Source organism: Rissa tridactyla, chromosome 5, assembly GCF_028500815.1.
Source record: "Rissa tridactyla isolate bRisTri1 chromosome 5, bRisTri1.patW.cur.20221130, whole genome shotgun sequence".
Classification (NCBI taxonomy): domain Eukaryota; kingdom Metazoa; phylum Chordata; class Aves; order Charadriiformes; family Laridae; genus Rissa; species Rissa tridactyla.
In genome coordinates this window covers 48,489,094-48,507,153 of record NC_071470.1, presented here as the reverse complement: position 1 = coordinate 48,507,153, position 18,060 = coordinate 48,489,094, and the positions used below count along the sequence as shown (strand labels likewise).

Genomic DNA, 18,060 nt, shown 5'->3' with positions numbered 1-18,060 from the left:
CAAAGCAGTGAGTGACTGAGTCCTTGCAGACCAAGGGAGAATTTGCCCTAAGGCTTGTTTCTGTGACTTGGGTCTGTTTGTTCGTGTACACTCTGATGGATCTCTGGTAAAAAAGTGAAGGTTTTTCATCACTATTATACAATGTCAAATTGATCTGGATTGCTATTAGCTCTATGTGAACCCTGCTGAAGAGGCATACAGGTAAATCAGTGCCAAATTTCTGGTTTTATATTGTTCTGGTGCTAGTGCATTACTTCAGCTTTTTCTGTTGAGTTTTCCTGTGACTGATCTTTGCTCAGAGGCTGTCTTTCCTCTATCTAAATTTTTATTGTGCATTATCTTTGATTTTTTTTTTGTAAATTCCCAAATTTTTTTTTGAGATAACTTACAAATTTCCATAAAATCATGGAATTCTTCATTGGTCTATATTTGAAATACCTTAATTTGTTTTCTCTGAGACTATGAAGTAAATCTGTTCTAATAGATGTGGCTTGTCAAAATTGTGCTTTTTATGGAAGTCATATTCTTACTAGAAGGTTTACTGTCAATAACAGAAGCTTCATTTAGTAGGTGACAGCGTAAGAAAAATTGCTTGAAACTATTGTGATTCCTGTTAAGCTGCTTCATGAGGTAATTTAGATGTAAAAGCTTTGCTAACAATTTAAAGTTTTGCATATGTACAGTGCTTAGGATGTGTAGGTTACTGTTCCTATTGTCTCCTCCCTCTCTGTCTCCTTTCCCCCCCTCCCCCCCTTATTGAACTGGCTCTATGAACCTAGATACTGAAATTATTAGGGGCAGCTTAATCAAACTGTGGTCTGTCTTCTTTTAGTGCATTTTGGTAGGTGGTGTAACCAGACCATTAATGGTAAAATGCAAGTACTATAAGTTTATGCTTAGGGAACGTAGAGAGTTTAGGGACTGCACGCTGTTTTTCCCTTATTGACGATTGTGTGAAAAATACAAAGGCAAAAAAAGCAGTACGTTAGGCCAAATTGTTAAATCACTGACGTATTGTTTGCTACTTTAATGCGTCTTGGATTTAAGCCATGAATTTAAAAGATTCAAACAGGGTCTGTTTGATCCAGTTAATCCAGTACCATAGTTGATACTTATATTTTCTAACTGTGTGTAATCACCTTTAAAAAATTCTAAAATTAGCAGTGGGATAATACTTGTTTGTTTTAATATTTTGATATATTCTTTTACAAAATTGCACTTAACTGAGATTAATAGATAGATTTGATATGTACTATGGGCAATTTAAGAGGTATTCTTATTTTTGTATCTTTTTGAAATCTAGATATCCAAAGCTATTTGAAATGTTGGTGTGGATAAACTTTATACAATTGCCGTGGGAAAGACTTTTGATTCACTAAATTTCCTTTCTGGATTAAAAACTTGATAGCTGTTATACCCTAATTTTGTTGTCTTTTCAGTGTGAGGGACGATATCCAGTCTCTCTGATCTGAGTCTCCCTATTGTCCTTTGTTGTAGGTTGCGAAGATGGTACAGTCCCCTCTGTGTTGCTACTGCTGGCAGACCAGAGTTTGAGAGAGTGTGATATCGGTTGCTGCTGCACTCACTATTCAATGTTTCAAACCGATCTAAGGAAGTAACTCTCCTCTTTGGAGAGACCATAAAATGCATGTTATGAATTGTCTCTCCTTGGTCAATGATAAAGAAAATGGGGCTATTCCAGTTGCAACAGGATTAATGAACGAGGATACGACAACAGCATCTCAACTTTCTCAGTCTGCAGCACCACCACCCCCTCCGCCATGTCCCCTCGCAGGGGCTCCCCCAGCCCCTCCGCTCCCCCCGGGGATGCCGCCCCCACCACCACCCCCTCCGCCACTGCCTGGGCCAAACATACCTCTGCCTCCTCAACTGATAAATGGGCATGACAACCACAGCAAAAAAAAACGAATGCGGAGCTTTTTCTGGAAAACTATCCCTGAAGAACAAGTCCGCGGTAAAACCAATATCTGGACGATTGCTGCAAGACCGCAGTATCAGATTGATACAAAGAAAATTGAGGAACTTTTTGGGCAGCAGGAAGAAACCAAGCCTCAGGACCCCAGAAGTCGATCTTTAAAGTCTTCATTCAAAGAGACTAAAGAGGAGGTAAGAATTGAAGTAAACCCTGTCTTTTACATAGTGCTGTAGGAATTAGTGTCATTCTGACTCACCTTTGTCTCTTTCTCTGTCATGTTATATCCTTATGGCAAATTTTTCTTGATTTGAAGGGGAGGGGAGCGGTGGGGAGGATAAACTCTTTGTTCTTAGTGACACATATTTGTTTTTCAGAGAACTAACAGTGTTTTATTATTTTAACTTGGCAAGTGCTGTGATTTGGTCACCTGTTAAATATAAATAAGTGGAGGGAGCATCTGTATTTAGTCATGCTGGATAGCCCTTGAGTTTTCAGTGTGAAACGTAGGTTTATTGTAACTTTTTCTCTTCATCTCTTCCACTACGTCACTTGTGGAAAGAAAATGTTGTATGTGCAAACATGCACCAGGCAGGAGGGAAGAGAATCCTATTGCACGGGTTAACACTATATATATTCTAGATGTCCTAGAGACAGCGGGAAGGGAAGTCCCAATATGACAGCAAGGAAATAAAATATAATATAGTGATTAAGATAATTTGTTATTTAATTGAGATAGGTTTAAAGTTGCAGCTTCCATAAGCGTTGCTTTCCTGCTAATTAAAACTTTATTTTATCTACCCTGCCTTTTCTGGACACTAAAATAACCTTCCAGTAAGGTCGGAACATTGGTACTGATTTCTGTTCTGGTGGTGAGAAGGTATATGCCAAGCAATTTCAGGTTCAGACACTCTCTGGTGAACTGATAAGTAGCTTTTCTAGTTCTTAGATCCTGATTTGTAGACAGCGTCTCTGTGAAGCCTGAACTAATTGTCTCAAGTGATCTTTCTGTGAAGTAATTGGAGGGTTGAAATGCAGATTTAATCACTGGTGTGTGTCTATATACATGTGAGCTTCTAAACAAAATACAGAGGGCATGGGGTTAAGAGATGTAACAACATAGCAGTTTTTAGTGAGAAAATAGGGACTTGAAGTTAGTGGAATCGTGCAGGATTCAGAAGGTGCCTGAATAAGATCAGCAGGGACAAGGTGAGAAACCAAGGTACTGATAGCGTGCGTGTGGTACATAGACTAAAATAAGGGGTTTAAAACAGGCATGTGTATTGTAGACTCTGAAACCCTGACATCGGGAAGGAGTAATTGGGGCCGTCATCAGAGGTAGTCATTAACCTCTGCGCTGTTTTCAGGCTATGTTCATCTTTAAATCAGGATTGCAGTGAGTGGACTTCCTGTACTGCATACAGATGTGCACAACTCCAGCCCCGTGTTTCCTTAGGAGCTCCCCCTTTCAGGACTGCCGTGTGGTGAAGATATAGTAAAAATGAAGATGAGTTTCATAAATGGAATGTGGCCCCTAGTGTACGGTAGCCAGGGCAGAGAAAACCCCAGCATGCTCCAGAACTCGCATGTTTTCATGTACAGCTTGAAACTCGAGGCATCCTGGGGAGGTTAAGAGCAGCGTTAGAGATTAAAATTACAGGCCTGCAAAACATGGCTTTCCCCAAGATACAGTGCCTTGGAAACAAAAACCTGCCTTGCTACAAGTTAATGTTTTTGTGCATCCATCTGGAGCTGATAAGGTGGTCCAGTGTGTCTCTACTGCTTGACACCTGTCCATCCTGGTTCAGGGCTCCCACGCGGTGCCTTTGCACATGGCAGGCAGTGAGGCAACAGGACTCTGTTGCCTCTGAGTTGTGCTACTTAAGTGACAAAATGTTCAACTCCGTTGCTATGCTGTGTCAAGCATGCTGCAGCAGTGTGTCAGACAGTGATGAGCAATTTCATGTGTGTTAATGGACTTTGCAGTACCAGCTGCTTAGTAAGGAGGGAAGGAGATAATCCTGAAGAGCTATGTGTTATTGGAAGTGCGGAAGCAGAGACACGCAACAGCTCACATGCTTAACGTTACTACAGGCGTCATTCAGCAGGAGTATGGAGATTTGAGGCATAGACGATGTTTGTGATTTCTGTCATCGGTGCTGTCAGCTGCTGTTCACTTACTTTAATGGTATGAGGTTGTCCTCAGTTCACTGTAGTAAAACCTAAGGAGCTTGAAAGGAGTTGGGGGCAGGCTGAGGTACGCAGCGTCTGTGTGACCTTGTGGAGAGCGTGTTAGCGTGGGCCTGAGGAAGCAGTAGTTCTATTCCTGGCTGCAACACTGGCCTGACAGGGGAAGGTGGACAAGACATTTTGTGTTTCAGTATCTCTATTCCTTTTGCATAAATAAAACACAATTTGTTTTAGAAAGTGCTTTACGGTCTGACAGTAGAAAACGTTCTTTGGAGTTTAAATAGTGGAATTAGTCTAATTGCTGTAGTGTGTTAACAGTGTAATTTCAAGATAATTTCAAGTGCCTAAATTGAAGTATTGCTTTGATTCAAATCTGAAAAAAGAGCATGTGTCCAAAGTGCTGTACAAAAGTGCATGGCCAGAGAGTCTGCTCTTTTGGCTCCGTGGGGTTCCTTTCAATGCAGTGGCATAGCTTTGGTGGGAGCAGTGAAGAGTGACTCTTCAGCCAGAGTTGAGGGCACTCCTCCAGAGACTGTGGTGGAGATACAGTTTTCATACCTTCTCCAGAGATCGCTGTTAATTATGAAATCATGATCAGTTTTGGAAAAACTTCTCTTACAGAACTGGACGTCCTTTTAATTCCTCACTTGCCAGTGTTTTGTACAGGGAATTTAAATGCCCAACTCAGGGTACTGAATCCCTGTTCTGGAGGCTCAGCACTAAACATCATCATTATAACAGAAGTCCCTTTTGAGATTTGAGTCAAACTCCTACAGTGAATGCTTTCCTTTTCATAAACAATCCCTCACCAAACCCTTAGGAGATTAATTAACATGTTTCCTTGACTAAAGGCTTAATTTGCCCTATGGTTTCATGTAATTTGAGCTTCTGAAAAATAGGGGATGTAGAGTAAAGTTTACACACCAATTTACTTTCTCCATCCTTTAGTGGTGTCACAATATGGCACAACATACACTCACCTAGGTTATAGCTAACCTGGCAGCGGAGCGGGCAGAACAGCTTGTTGCCAGCTAAGGGAGCTGGTCTTGCTTTCTCCTTAGATCTTTAGATCTGTCCCTCAGCTCCTGTCCCTCACCTCCCCCTGTCTGCATGCTGGCTCTGGCAGACATTGGACCCTCTGTAAACAGATTTAAGTCAGTAGCTTAGCAGAATACTGTTTGGTTTGGTTTTGTTTTTTTTTTTTTTTCTACTGGAGTAGTTTTCTGCTATTTTAGTGAGTTTTGATGGCTTGCAAAAGGGTGCAGTGAATTCCAGAGGCTGTGCAAGGGTCTAGTGAGAGGAGAGAAGGAAGATGGAAGGGGCAAACAGGATGTCTCTTCTCCCCTCTCCTCGCCATGCCATCTCTGTGTTTTCCCTGTACTGGCTGTGATGCTCACTCCACCTTCTTGAGAGCTGATTCAACCTGTTAATCCAGCAGAGGACTAACACAACAAGAAACCAATGAGATGAGTACCAGTGCCTGCCTAAGGGAAAGAGCAGGCTAAGAACGTGACAGGGAGGGTGACGTGGAGTGGGACAGCCCTGTAGTAAGCTGTTAGTTCACTCCGTTGCACTGTGGAAGCGTACCTTTCCTCAGCCACTCCAGGCAGTGCGTGTAGCTCGCAGAATAGAGGCCAAAATATTAAACTCAACAGTGATGGTTAGCGTGTTGTAAAGTGGAAGCTAAAGCAGGAAGCTGTTCATATCCTTCCTAACCTCCAGCACCAAGCCTGTGCCGCCAGGCTGTTCCATGTTTGCTGTAATTTGTAAACTATATTTCACCATGTGAAACCCCATTGTTCTTATCCAAAGAATACATATAATCTTTTGCTTTCACTAATCTGTTATAAATCCACTTTGCCATGTTCCTGTTCCTCATTGACAATCTTATGGCAAGAAACTCCTATTACATTTTTGCAGCCACTACAAAGTCGGTATTGAAGTGGGGCTTTTTGTGTCTCCCAGAACACTCCTTTGAATCTTTCCTGTTGATTACAAATTTCTGTCAGAGTTCAGGAGTAGATATTTCCATATCGGTGGATTAACATTTGTCAGACCAATGCTGTTATTACCCCACATGATCTGTGCCTGCTGCAGATTTCAGAAATAGGCTGAGTTAAGTACTGTGGTAATGAGAAGCAGATTCAGGAGTGAATCAGCTCTTCTTGCTCCCAAGATTGCACTGTTTATGAAGGAGAGGTGTCAGTTGTGTGAGGCAGTGGCACTTGGCATTGGCTGACAGATGTCGAGATGGTGCAAAGTGCAGGTGTTGAGATGGTGCAAAGTATCTGAGGGAACTGTCATATTTAAAGAGTAGGATAAACAAAAATTTAATAGTTTTCTCTGGCAGAAGAATTGAAGAGCATGTGAATGGAGAAAGCTCTCCTGAATTTATCTAAAGTAAATCATAAGAAACTATATGAGTATAGAGGATCCCAGTGAGACTAGGAAAGTCTGTTCTCAATTCTTATAGTCCAGTGTAACTTCTTGAGACAAGAAGTCAAAGGATGTCACTGGCAGCACTTTAAAATCTCTTTAGGTGTCAACAGAGATTTGGAACATGCTGTGCTGACACCAGTGCTGAAGGTGTGTATGAACAGAAGATAGGAGCAGACTTTATAAAAAGCTGGCATAACGTTTAAAGGGTAAAAAGCAACAGCTTGGTAGGAAGTCATATGCAATTTTCTGCAAGGACAAAATCGAATCAAAGCTCAGTTGGGAAGAAGAGTAGACATTAGGAACAGATCTTAAGGCTGAGATGATAAATCTAATATGCAACATGGTAGTGAATGTGAGATGGAAGATACCATATTTGTGTGCAAGGAGTAGGAACTTGTATTTATGGAGTATCTGCCAGGTTCCCCTTTCTTTCCTCTCACACTCCCATCTAGAAGCTCCTTGAAGGTAGTTGAGCGATGACAGCTTTTTCAATCACTTCTGATAATCTTGAAGTGGACACCGAGCAAAGAATGACAAAAAAATGAGCCATGTGTTTTGACTGTGTGCTTGGAAAAGAAAATGGGAAAAAACAGAGTACAATCATATACAGAGTAATAAGTGTGTAAGATCCTTGGACTTAAAAGAGAAAAAGAGTTATGACATTGGTTTTATGTTGTGTGGATAAGGCAAATGCATCTGTATATGTTGCCATCTGTTGTTTTTCTTCAAGGGAAGGTGTTAAAAAAATATCTCTAGTTTTGTTTGAGGTTGCACTGTAAATCCGAGTTGTGCCATGGAAACCAAAGGTTTACCCAGCTGATGGTCAGTCTTACTGTAACAGTTATCAACTATGACTGAAAATAATATGTACAGAAGGTTAACTGTAATATGCTTTAAAAACCAACAAAAAAACCCCCCAAAAAACAGCAAACCAAAAGTCAAATCATGATGGCAAAGCTTATAGGCTTAAACTAGTACAGAGAAATCAGAGAATTAGGAGTGAGCAAAGCAATTGGAGACTGGAGCTGCAGTTTTGAGAGGTCATTGAGAGGTCCCTGCAGTAAAACATTTGAAAAAGATTAGATACTGCAGGGGGAGAGATAGTTGAACCTGTCCTATGCTAAGGGGCTTTCCCTTAATGATCTGTTAGGGGCCTCTCAACTCCTAAGATAACAGGAGAATAAACCACAATCTGTCCTCTTATCTTTGCATATGTTAAAACTGAAGGGCTTCAGGCTAGCAATCATCTAATTAAAACTAATAACGATGATATTTCCTGTGTTTTCCAGTCTTTGCTGGTTTCAGAAGAGAGAAAATTCCAAAATTTCAGAAAACTTATTAATTTGATTCACTCTTTTCCGCAGATGAGGAGGCTGTCTCCCAGGTGTATGTTGAGGATAGCACATTAATCATACGTGTATTTTCACTGTCACCAGCTGACTGCAGGCTAATTCAATTTCGTGACAATGCCAACATTGCATTTATATATGTATTTCTAATTTGTGTGCTGTCACAGAGGTCAAGACACCTTTCCAATTGTGAAAACCTCAAACATTGTGTGAGTCCAACAGCAGTCTTGAACATCTGTGTGTACTAAGCTGTTTTATTGTAGCAGTCGGGTGGCACTGTTAACGTGAAACAACTCTCTTGTCCTTGTAAATCTCATGACTTTTGTAGCTGTTATCACCAAAATAGCTGTGGTAAAATTTTAACCTTAAGAACATGATTTGTTAAAACAGCTCAAACATCTCAGATTTGAAGGTGTATGCAGTTACAGGGAGAAAAACTAATATAAAAAGAATTAACGCTTTTATTTCAAAAATTTTTTGAAATTAATTAGTGGAAAAAGTGTTTGTTTTTTTTTCTCTGCTTAATCTCCAGAATTGTACATGTAAGATGATATAGCAAATCAATTTTAAAATATAAAGCGGGGGAAGACTGTTATTTTATTATGGGTTTCTGTTTGCTTCTAGATAAAGCAAAAAGATTTGAGCATTATCTGTCTCAGGTTTTGATTCAAGATCGACTTTCATATCTTTCAGTGGATCAGCCTGGCTGTTAGTTCAGTAAATGACATCAGTAGTGCAGACTGACCTCTGCTTGGAAAGTCCATCCTCACATTTGTTACAAAACCCCTGAAATATGTGGGTTTTGAAGTGTGGTGCTCCCTAACCCGGGGGGGGGCGGGCCTCCAAATGTGATACAATGTATTACTTGATAAGCAACAGTTTGCAGATGCAGGGTTATGAAATAAGCAAGAAGAATGCTTTTACTTTGTAATGAAATCTTGATTCCTTCCTTCTATAAATTGGTATGGCTTTTTTTGTTTCACTTGAAAAAAGGTGTGGTGGGTGTGCTGTGTATTTCCTTGGTAAAAACTAGCTCTGTAATATATGATCTTTGTTGATAAGAAGTGACTCTATATTCAATTGGTTCATGATTTGGTAGCAACTGCAAACAAGTATCTGTAGCAATTTAAGGAATGGTATCTACATTCGTTACATGCTATTTTCTTAGGTATTAGTAGATTAATCTCTCTTGTTTTCTGTTTCAGGTTTCCATTTTGGATGCAAAAAGAAGCATGAACATTGGGATATTTCTCAAACAATTCAAAAAGTAAGATTTGATTTTTCCATGCAGCTAGTGCAAGCTACAGATGTGTGAAATTCCTTGTAGTTCTCATCAAATGTGGTGTATATTATGCTCTGTCCTTGTGTAGTTTACGTTTCCATACAAGTTTGTCATAAGTAACTACGTTTCCTAATTTGTTTTCTAATATGTTTAGTTTTGAGTGCCATTATGACTTAGCACTAAACATTCAGAGTTTGCTACTGTTAAATCATTTGAAGTGACTTTTCAGATATAGTTAAGGGAAACCCTTGTGTATCATGTTATACTGCATGAAAGCTGTTGTCTGACTGTCTTTTTATAAAGAATTAGTAGAAAGGGGTGAGGTGAGGATTTTTTTTCTAAGAGCAAGCTGATTCAGTGCTGTCTTTATTCACTGATAATGTTGCCCTTTAGTAAAGGCGTCACTGAAAGTGGTGTTAGAACGATGCTGCTGTGAACACTGATACATACCCTCATTATAATTCCTTTGAGTAGCCCAAGCATGTTTGGTTTGTTTTTTTCAATTTGTGTGACCATTCACCCTGCAAGTGTTAGAAATGTGTATGCTCAATTGTTTTTTCAAGGTCTGCTGAATCCATCATTGAAGATATTTATCATGGAAGAAGTGAGCCCTATGGTTCTGAACTGCTGCATGAATTTCTTAAATTATTACCAGAGGCAGAGGAGGTAAAAAATGGTTTGACATGTAACTTATTGTTTTATAGAGTTCTACTGCCTGGGATTCCAACATGAAGGTTTGCAAACGAGGAATCCCAAAGTTTTCCTGAGGTCAGGGGATAGGAAACCATCAAATGCAAAGGTTTAATCTTCATTTGACCTGTGGTATTCAGGTGGTAGTATAGTTGTTCCCTTCACATCACGTAATTTCACCTACTTTTAAGGTGCTTCTTAATGAAAGAAGTGATAAGGTATTTTTGTTTCTCTAATGTCCATTGTGATGTCCCTTTTGTCCCATAAACATTTTACCAAGACCTGGAACCCTGCTGCGTGCAGTGTAGAAAACTCTGCTCTGGGGTTCAGAAAACTCAGAATCAAAGTATATCCTAATGCAAACAAATTAAGGTTCACTTCTTTGGCACCTGCCTCATGCTTTCCCGTTGCATTGCCTGTGAGTTGGATATTTGTAGCCTTATGCTACTGTTTCTTCTCCCTTCTTGTTTGCTACCTGCTTGGTGCATCTGGGATCTGCCTGCTCTTGGGCCTGGGTCGTTGGGTTCCAACAGGGCAGAAAGGCTGCTCTGCTGTGCAGCACCTATAGAATTTGCTAACATGGTTTAGTGCTCCAAAGGAGACATATTGAAAGGCACAGAATTACCAGCAGCACCTTCTGCAATGTCCCTGTGCTCACCATATGACCAACATGCAAGTGTTGCTTTCTCCCCTCCTGCTCTTAAACTTTCAAGTCCATTCACATGATTAAAGGAGTGAGGCTTCATTGGCTGACCTGGGAGCCCTGCTTAATGATGCACAGTTCCTTGTCTGCTCATGTATTTGCACTGACCCATTTGTATGTACTTGAGAGAAATGTATACCACAAACTTGACAAAATTAGCATTAGAATTGCTTGAGTGCTTCACATCAAAGCCATGGCTGAAACTTGGGAAATTGCTGGTTAATGTCCACATATAGATCAACCTCAACTCACATGCTTTACCACTTCAAGGTCATACTGTCAAAGCACTCTCTTTCCTCTGTGCAGCAGCAAATCTCAGATCTAGTCAACAGCAAAACACATTGTATTATTTTGCTATCAAATATATAACCTTAAAGTGGTCTGCTTTTGCAGGGAATTTTGTAAGAACTGTGTTACATTATTATAGTTGATTAATGTGTTTCTTAGAGTTGGGGGATATCAACAAGTTGAAATGTAATTAGTGTGAAAGAGGTGACTAGTTTTGGTAGCTCAAAACTATTCCTCGTTCTGTCTTTGTTTCAACTTCAGTACATATTCCTGTATTTAAACAGAATTTATCTCCTTCCTCTGAAAGAGTCAGATGGAGGAGAACAGTGAAGCACTAACTTAAAGTGACTCCTAGTTAACTTAACTTTGTATATATTCAACAGATTAGACTGAAAGAAGGGTATTTTTTCTTCTTTTTCTCTTTCTGGTTTAGATCTTGGTTGTTATTTTACCACAAGTAGAGAATCTTTGAAGTAGTATACTCCTATGTGATATAAATGTTGTAATTCAGCTAGAATTGTAATGTAAGTTGTTGAATTTTATCTTTTGGTGCATGACAGTAGTGAAAATGTGCCCTTCTGCTAACTGTTGGTAGGTGGTGCATGGTTTCTGCATCTGCAGGAGATTGTCGGCAATACTCAGCCAGAGGCTTTAGATATCCTGTAGGTGCTGCTAAGAGTGAAGAGGTATATTTATCTCCTAGTAGATTATTTGACAACAGGCCTGCACCTCAAGATAGTGGGTCCAGAGCACTTAAGAAGTGCTTTTAAGGAGGCGCTTGAGAAATTAATAGGGGAGACTTTATGGTCCAGAGGAGTATTAGAAATTCAGGGGCATTAGATGTTAGATTTGTTGCTATTCCCAAGGGAAAGCTGGAAAGAGGCTTGTTCTCAGTGTGCAGGTGTTTGTATGTATTTAATTAGTTCCACGCTTTGGAGATCTCATTGCTCACCATCAGGAAAAGGAAGGACCCCTTTCCCTTTGTTATTCTCCCCGTAATTGTTTCACTTCTTGGGAGGTTCCCCTGCTTCCTGGGAAGTACCACAACAAGAGCTGGGGTGGAGGCACAGGACGGATGGAAGATCCTGAGTGCGAGGGACTGATGCTTCTGCTGGTATGGAAAAATGTTTCAGTGCCTTCATGTCCTCATGCTTCAAGTTTTCAAAGAACGAGTGGACCTAATAACTTGTTTACTATTGTGGCTCCTAAAATTTTAGTGTAGTCAGTTGAAAAATTTGTTCTCTTTAGGAGTCTCAGAGCTTTTATTGCTCATCTTTCTCAGCACATTTTTCTCCCTAAATATATGTTCACTGTTCTCCTTGTATGTCTCCACCTTTTTTGTTAGTTTATGGTCCACCTAGTCTGAATACCCTTCTCCTGGAATACTGCTTCACTGTTTGCTAAGGGGAAGCCATTGGAACAATACAGTCCCTCCTCACATACAAATAATCCAAAATCACAAAAGCTATCAGATGAAGTGGTGTTATTTGTTCTGCTGTTCCCTATTCTGTTTAATTGTCCTTAATTTCTTTTTAATCTGGTGGTCATGTCACATGAGATAGCTTTGGCAAGCTGTCATGATAATAGCCTGTCCCTGCAGAATGTTGCACCCATCCTCAGCAAGAGTTGCCTGGGATTACCCTTAGATACTTCCCATTCTCCTGAAGAACCTGCTTTGTTGTTGTAGGGGTTGAGAATTACTCTGAGCAGAGATTTAAGCAGTCACATCCTAAAAGGTTAGTTGTTATTCTGTTATCAGCGCTAACTATCTTGGTGTAAACATGGGTGGGCTTCTGCAGTTCCCCTTTGTATACTCTTTTCAGCAGCTCAGCTCTCTACAGTCACATTTCCTAGTAGCACACTTGTCTTGCAGGTTGGAATAAGAGCCAAGTATCCCCTGCCAGGCATGTGCTCCACCGCAATAGCTGTATTTGAGATGTCTTGTACTTCTTTTTTTTACATGGTGCCATAAACCCTTAGTCTGTAAAAGTGAAAGGAGGGAGAGAGGAACACTGTTCCTGGTCATAGCTATAGGAAGTGCAACTCTGGACCGTCACGTTTCTTCTTTTTTACCAACAACTTTTACAGTTTATCTAGTGTGAATAAACACTGGCTTTATACTCCAATCTTATCTTATCTAGAAGCATTGTGATATATAGTCACATGACCTGAATGTTCCCTGGTCACTAGTTTGACGTATGTGACATATTTTACATCATTTCAGTCCATATTATCTCAGGCACCTGATGGATGTTCCAGCGTCTTTGAGATAGAACAGCTTTTTAACAATGGAGGGAAAGTACTCGGGCTAACAAATACATTTAACATCTGTTTTCTTTAAAACTATTCTTTCTTTTTGCAGTATTGTAGCAACTCTGTCTACATACAGAAATAGGTGTCAGTAGCAGTCATTTTCTAGCTGTTTTCTATGAAAAATCTCAACAGCTATGAAAGCTGTTGGGATTTTTGTGTATAAATGGCAAATACTGTCTCTTTGCTGAATTTTTTTGTCAAACTGAGTAAGACCATTATTGAAATATTGGCACTGCCGTGAAGTCTTTTGTCAAACTGAAAACATTTGGGTATTTTCAAATGTTTAATTTGAAAAACTTGACAAGTTCTTGAAGCTGGCAAACCTAGAGCTTGCTGCAAGCAATCTTTTGTTCAGGGCTGTGGGTGTGGCACCAGCCAAGCCATCACACAGTGGCTAAAAAAAAAAGACCAAGAAAAGGTATAAAAATTCTCAATACATTAACGAGTAATGATTTTGTATAAGCCTTGTTAGAAGTCCTGCTGTGTGTACCTTACTGTGGTTAGCAGTTTTGTAAGAGGAAGAAGTGCCTATTTGGAATCTCCTCTGCTTCATCCCTTTTGCAGCTCATGGTTTTTTCCATGAAGCCTTTGTCTTGACTGAAGCAATGGCCTGCTATATCACTTCTAAAAGAATTTCTAGCTGTTTATTAACAATATCCTGTTAAAATGGCTGACAGCTGTCATTTACTGGCATCCTGAGCAAAGCAGAGGAGAAACTTTTAGCTGCTTTTATGTGCGTGTCATTGCACTCTTCAGCAGGTCCAGACTGGTAAAAGTTTAGAGAGTCCAGTGTTTAACGAGCTAGAATAGCCAGAATTTGTACTTTAAATATATACAGAAGAGAGCATATCATACTGCTGATCAGCTCACCTACACACATGTACACCCAGGTTATCAACACAATGTCTTAACTTCCTTTATAATGTCTCGAGCCTGTCCTTTGCTCCTACACTCTGTTTTAAAACCCTAGTCATCTGTCACCTGCTTTACTGGAATTGTTTCTGTCTGTCAGCTCTACCCTTTTCAAACCATGTTTGTGCAGTTAACTGCCCCTTCCCTTCCTCAGTGAGTGCTGTATATGGCTGACCATCCTTCATAGCTTTCATCTCCTGCTTCCTTTTTTGCCGCTGATGATAGCTGCAGGTTTTTCTTCTTTTCTTTGTATCATTTGCTGATAGAGGTTTGGTGCTGCCCAGGCATGTGCCCAATGGCACCTCCCCACCTAATAGATTAGCTGCTTTCCCACGTGCCCTTGTAGTTGGATTCCAGTGTGATGCCTTTTGGAGTTTTGGTATTTTTTAGCTCTGTTTTTCTTTACTGCCCTGAATGTTTGCAATAGTATGGAAATATTAAAAAGAAAAAAAAAAAACAAAAAAAAACCAAAAAACCAAAAAAAACCCCAGAGGAAATATTTAATCCTCTGGACTATTGCACTTGGCTTTACTTATTTATTTGTGAATATTTGTGGGGAAGATTTGACTTACTTGATCGGAATGTGGGGAAATACTTTGTTACAAGCATATTTGAGGATGAATGGTGTACTGTTTACCCTGTTCTTCAAAGATCCTGCATAAGAGTGCAACATACCTTGTTTAAGCCATAAAGTAAAATCCCACTAGTTATAAATAAGTGCTACTGGTAGCTCAAAATGACTGAAAACTTGAGTGGCAGGAATGCAGTAGCTTTCCTGTCTGTGAGGAATAATGAGGTACTTGCAATAGGCAGATCTACTCAAATTGTTCACAAATCAAACCAAAGATCAGGCTTTGTCTTTCATAACTGTTTTTAAAATGAAGCAAATTACATATGTGAGAACCTTCTGTATCTAAAATCTGATTTAGTGTGCATGGGCATGCATGGACAGTGCAAATACATATTCCATATACAAATATATTGAAAAATTAAATTAGTAGCTCTGTGCCCAATTTGAGTAATACAGAACTGGGTATACAACGTAATTATGCTCTCTTGCATGTATGCATTACATGCCATATCTTGGTACGTGGCTGCATACTGTTGTGGAAAAGATTTTGTTGTGCCTGAAGGGAGGAGGTCCAGGCCAGAACTGATAGAGGTATTCATTGTGATTTTAAAATAAAACACAGTTTTTTAGTTCTTTTGTGTTCTCAGACTAGTTATAAACCTATCTGCTATACCTGTTAACATGATTAATAGTGAAAATTGTTGTCAATCCCCATAGCTTCTTTGCAGTTCCTGGCAGCATTTGATATTTGAATTTGACCACCACTTCTAGGAGCCATCAGAGAATCTCAGTTCTCTTTGGAAGGACTTGGACAGAATGGCCGCAGAGTGAAGAGGCCAATACCGTGGGCTTTTGAGTAGCCTCCCTTGGAACATGTAGGGGCAGACATCCAAAAATGTGTTTCAGTAAATTTTAACTTTGGGGTTCAGGAGCTGTTTTTTTATTTGATAGGTAGTGTCAATTAAGTCAAATTAACCTTTTTTTTGTTTTTTCCTGCTTCATGGTGAGACAACTAGTCTTTTTCAATTATGAAATTTGTAATAAAGAAGGAACACAAAAGAAATTGTTACCCTAATGTTAGCTATTCCCCAGACTATTTACTGTTTTAAGACCAAGTTAACAGAGGATCTAGTCTCCTGTGTCAAAAACTTACACACGTATGGAGAACCAGGCTATGCTGTGCTGAATTTCAGGATGAAAAGGAATTTATAATTCTGTTGTTTCTGTTTTGTCTGCTTGTGGAATGGGTCGCTATCCTTCACCTTGCTTGGGTTTTGGGCTTGTCAGGTGAGCTGCTTTGCTGCTTTATATAAAGGTAGTTTTGGACACCTAAGGCAAAGACAGTGGGGGTTAAGATGGCTGATGTGGGCTGGAAAAAGTGTAACCAGGTGGTGAGCACATCTTTGTTTTAAGGCTGATTACACAGACTGTCTTTTAGGTTGACTACTGCCCAAGGCTTTTTGCAGTGTGACATTCACATCCCATCCTACCCATCAGAAGGCAACCTTGTCAATGTCTTCTGTTGTGCATGTATAGGAGAGTTCCTTCTCAGATGAATTCTAGGATTTATTCCCTTGTACCACTCCAGGCATTTTTCCTAATATAACAGGGTAGAAAGAGGACTTCTTCCAGTGTCTGTAAAACTAACATTCCACATAGATAACACTGGCTGCTACTTACTGTCAAAAGTATATTTAAATGTAGTACAGGTAGCATGAATAAGTTAATATTCCTGTGAGCATTTCAAGATCTCTTGTTGTTCACTTTTTGTGCTATTAAATCTTATAATTGCAACTTCCTGTAATTGCCTCTGGTTTATATGATCTCGATTGTGGTGATTTGGAGTGAGTTTTTTGGTGGGCTGCTTTTCTTTTTTTCCTCCCCATCCCCCCACCCCAAATCTGAATGCCTGTATCCTTTTCAGGCAAACTTTGGTATTTGCAACATGCTAAAATGAGGTTTTGCAATTTGAGAATTTGCAATTTTTGTTCTTTTGGTTGCAGACCACTATTTTTTGGAAGCTAGGTTAAAGAACTCTTGCAAAGACTAACATGAGATAGTAGATGTCTCCTACTCCCCACTTCATGATGTAGGAAAAAGTGTTTATTTTGGTTTTGTTTCTTGCTTATTTAACACCTTAGAAATATCAGGAATGTCAAGTCTGGTCTTTCCTGTTTTTTGTTGGCAGACTTCTTGAATGACTCTGTAAATTAGGGGTTTTCTCAGGCCTCAAAAAAATAGGTATGCTGTTTATCTTTAGAAGGAGCTTTTGTCTGAATGTCTTGAGTTAAAGGGGTGGGGGGCTGTTAGGAAATGGAGTTAGCTAGCCTGAGTAAAAATTGCTCTTTGACTAGAATTCTCTTTCTTGGTCATAAGTCTTTGTTGGTTTGTTTTTTTTATTTTTTTATTTTGAAAATGAAGTTTTTTCTATTCTGGTTTTAATTTGTAATTTTTGTTTACTCGTTCTTAATGTGCTCTCAACGCTTCTATTTTTTTATGACGTGGAAAAAGAATGGGAATAAAGCAGAACAAGCTGTTAAAGGAATCCTTTTCTTCTGCTAGTCCAGAATTTATTTTAAATCCCTGATTTAGCATAGTGTATTTTGTCTTCTGCTACAAATCAGTCACTTTTTTTACAGTGAAAGCAAAAAAATAACTTAAGTGATTAATTTGGAGCCTGATGCTTTAAAAATCCTGTGGATTTCTTGCTAAATCATGGCAACCTTATAATTGTTGGTGCCCTGATGGTAGTGTGCCTCTCTCCAGGATAGTTTAGTATGCTTTCTAAATCTGAAGACCATCTCTGTAAATCTGGTCATGAATGGGTTTTTAGTGTAATGTTATAAAAAGGAAGGATGATGGACTGGTGTGTAAATCAGTGGAAACATACAACTGATACTGGGTGTGAACCTGTTAGTTGAATGAAGAAATAGTGTAATTGAGAGTGAGCTCTGCTTTTGGACACAGTTGCTGTGTTGGAAGATGTGGAAGAAATTCCAGTTACACTTAAACATATGTGCATGTATTTTCCAGTTCTTCTATATAAACAAATAGTAAGTATGTGGGCAGATCAGTGGCTTCCAGATCATGCAAATATATGGATTTTGGTGGAGCTGGGAAGGAAGATCGACAAAATTAATGCAGTGATATTTCCTTTGCATGTAAATGGTGTTCTCAAAGTACTGACAACAAAAAAACTTAAAATGCAAGATTGCATTTATCTTTAAAATATTTTGTATGGATGAAAAAAAAATACAAACTCAAGAGTATGAAGTTTACCCCTTAAGAGAGTTTTAGAGAAAATGGTTGAAGCAAGCATCAGGAAAAAAAGCCCCATAACTTAAACCTTAACTGCATTGTGCCAAAGAGATCTAGGCAGTCCTATGCTGG

At 39.4% G+C, this 18,060-nt stretch overlaps 1 protein-coding gene across 2 annotated transcripts in view; it reads left to right on the top strand.

The window, feature by feature from the left end:
- FHDC1 (FH2 domain containing 1) overlaps positions 1 to 18,060 on the top strand; it is a 43,096-nt gene that overhangs the window by 8,688 nt on the left and 16,348 nt on the right. For both annotated transcript variants that reach the window (XM_054202465.1, XM_054202466.1), the window contains exons 2-4: positions 1,498 to 2,127; positions 9,117 to 9,178; positions 9,757 to 9,859. In XM_054202465.1, the coding sequence (XP_054058440.1) occupies positions 1,645 to 2,127; positions 9,117 to 9,178; positions 9,757 to 9,859 (648 nt within the window). In that variant the 5' untranslated portion in view covers positions 1,498 to 1,644. The remainder of the gene's footprint in view (positions 1 to 1,497; positions 2,128 to 9,116; positions 9,179 to 9,756; positions 9,860 to 18,060) is intronic.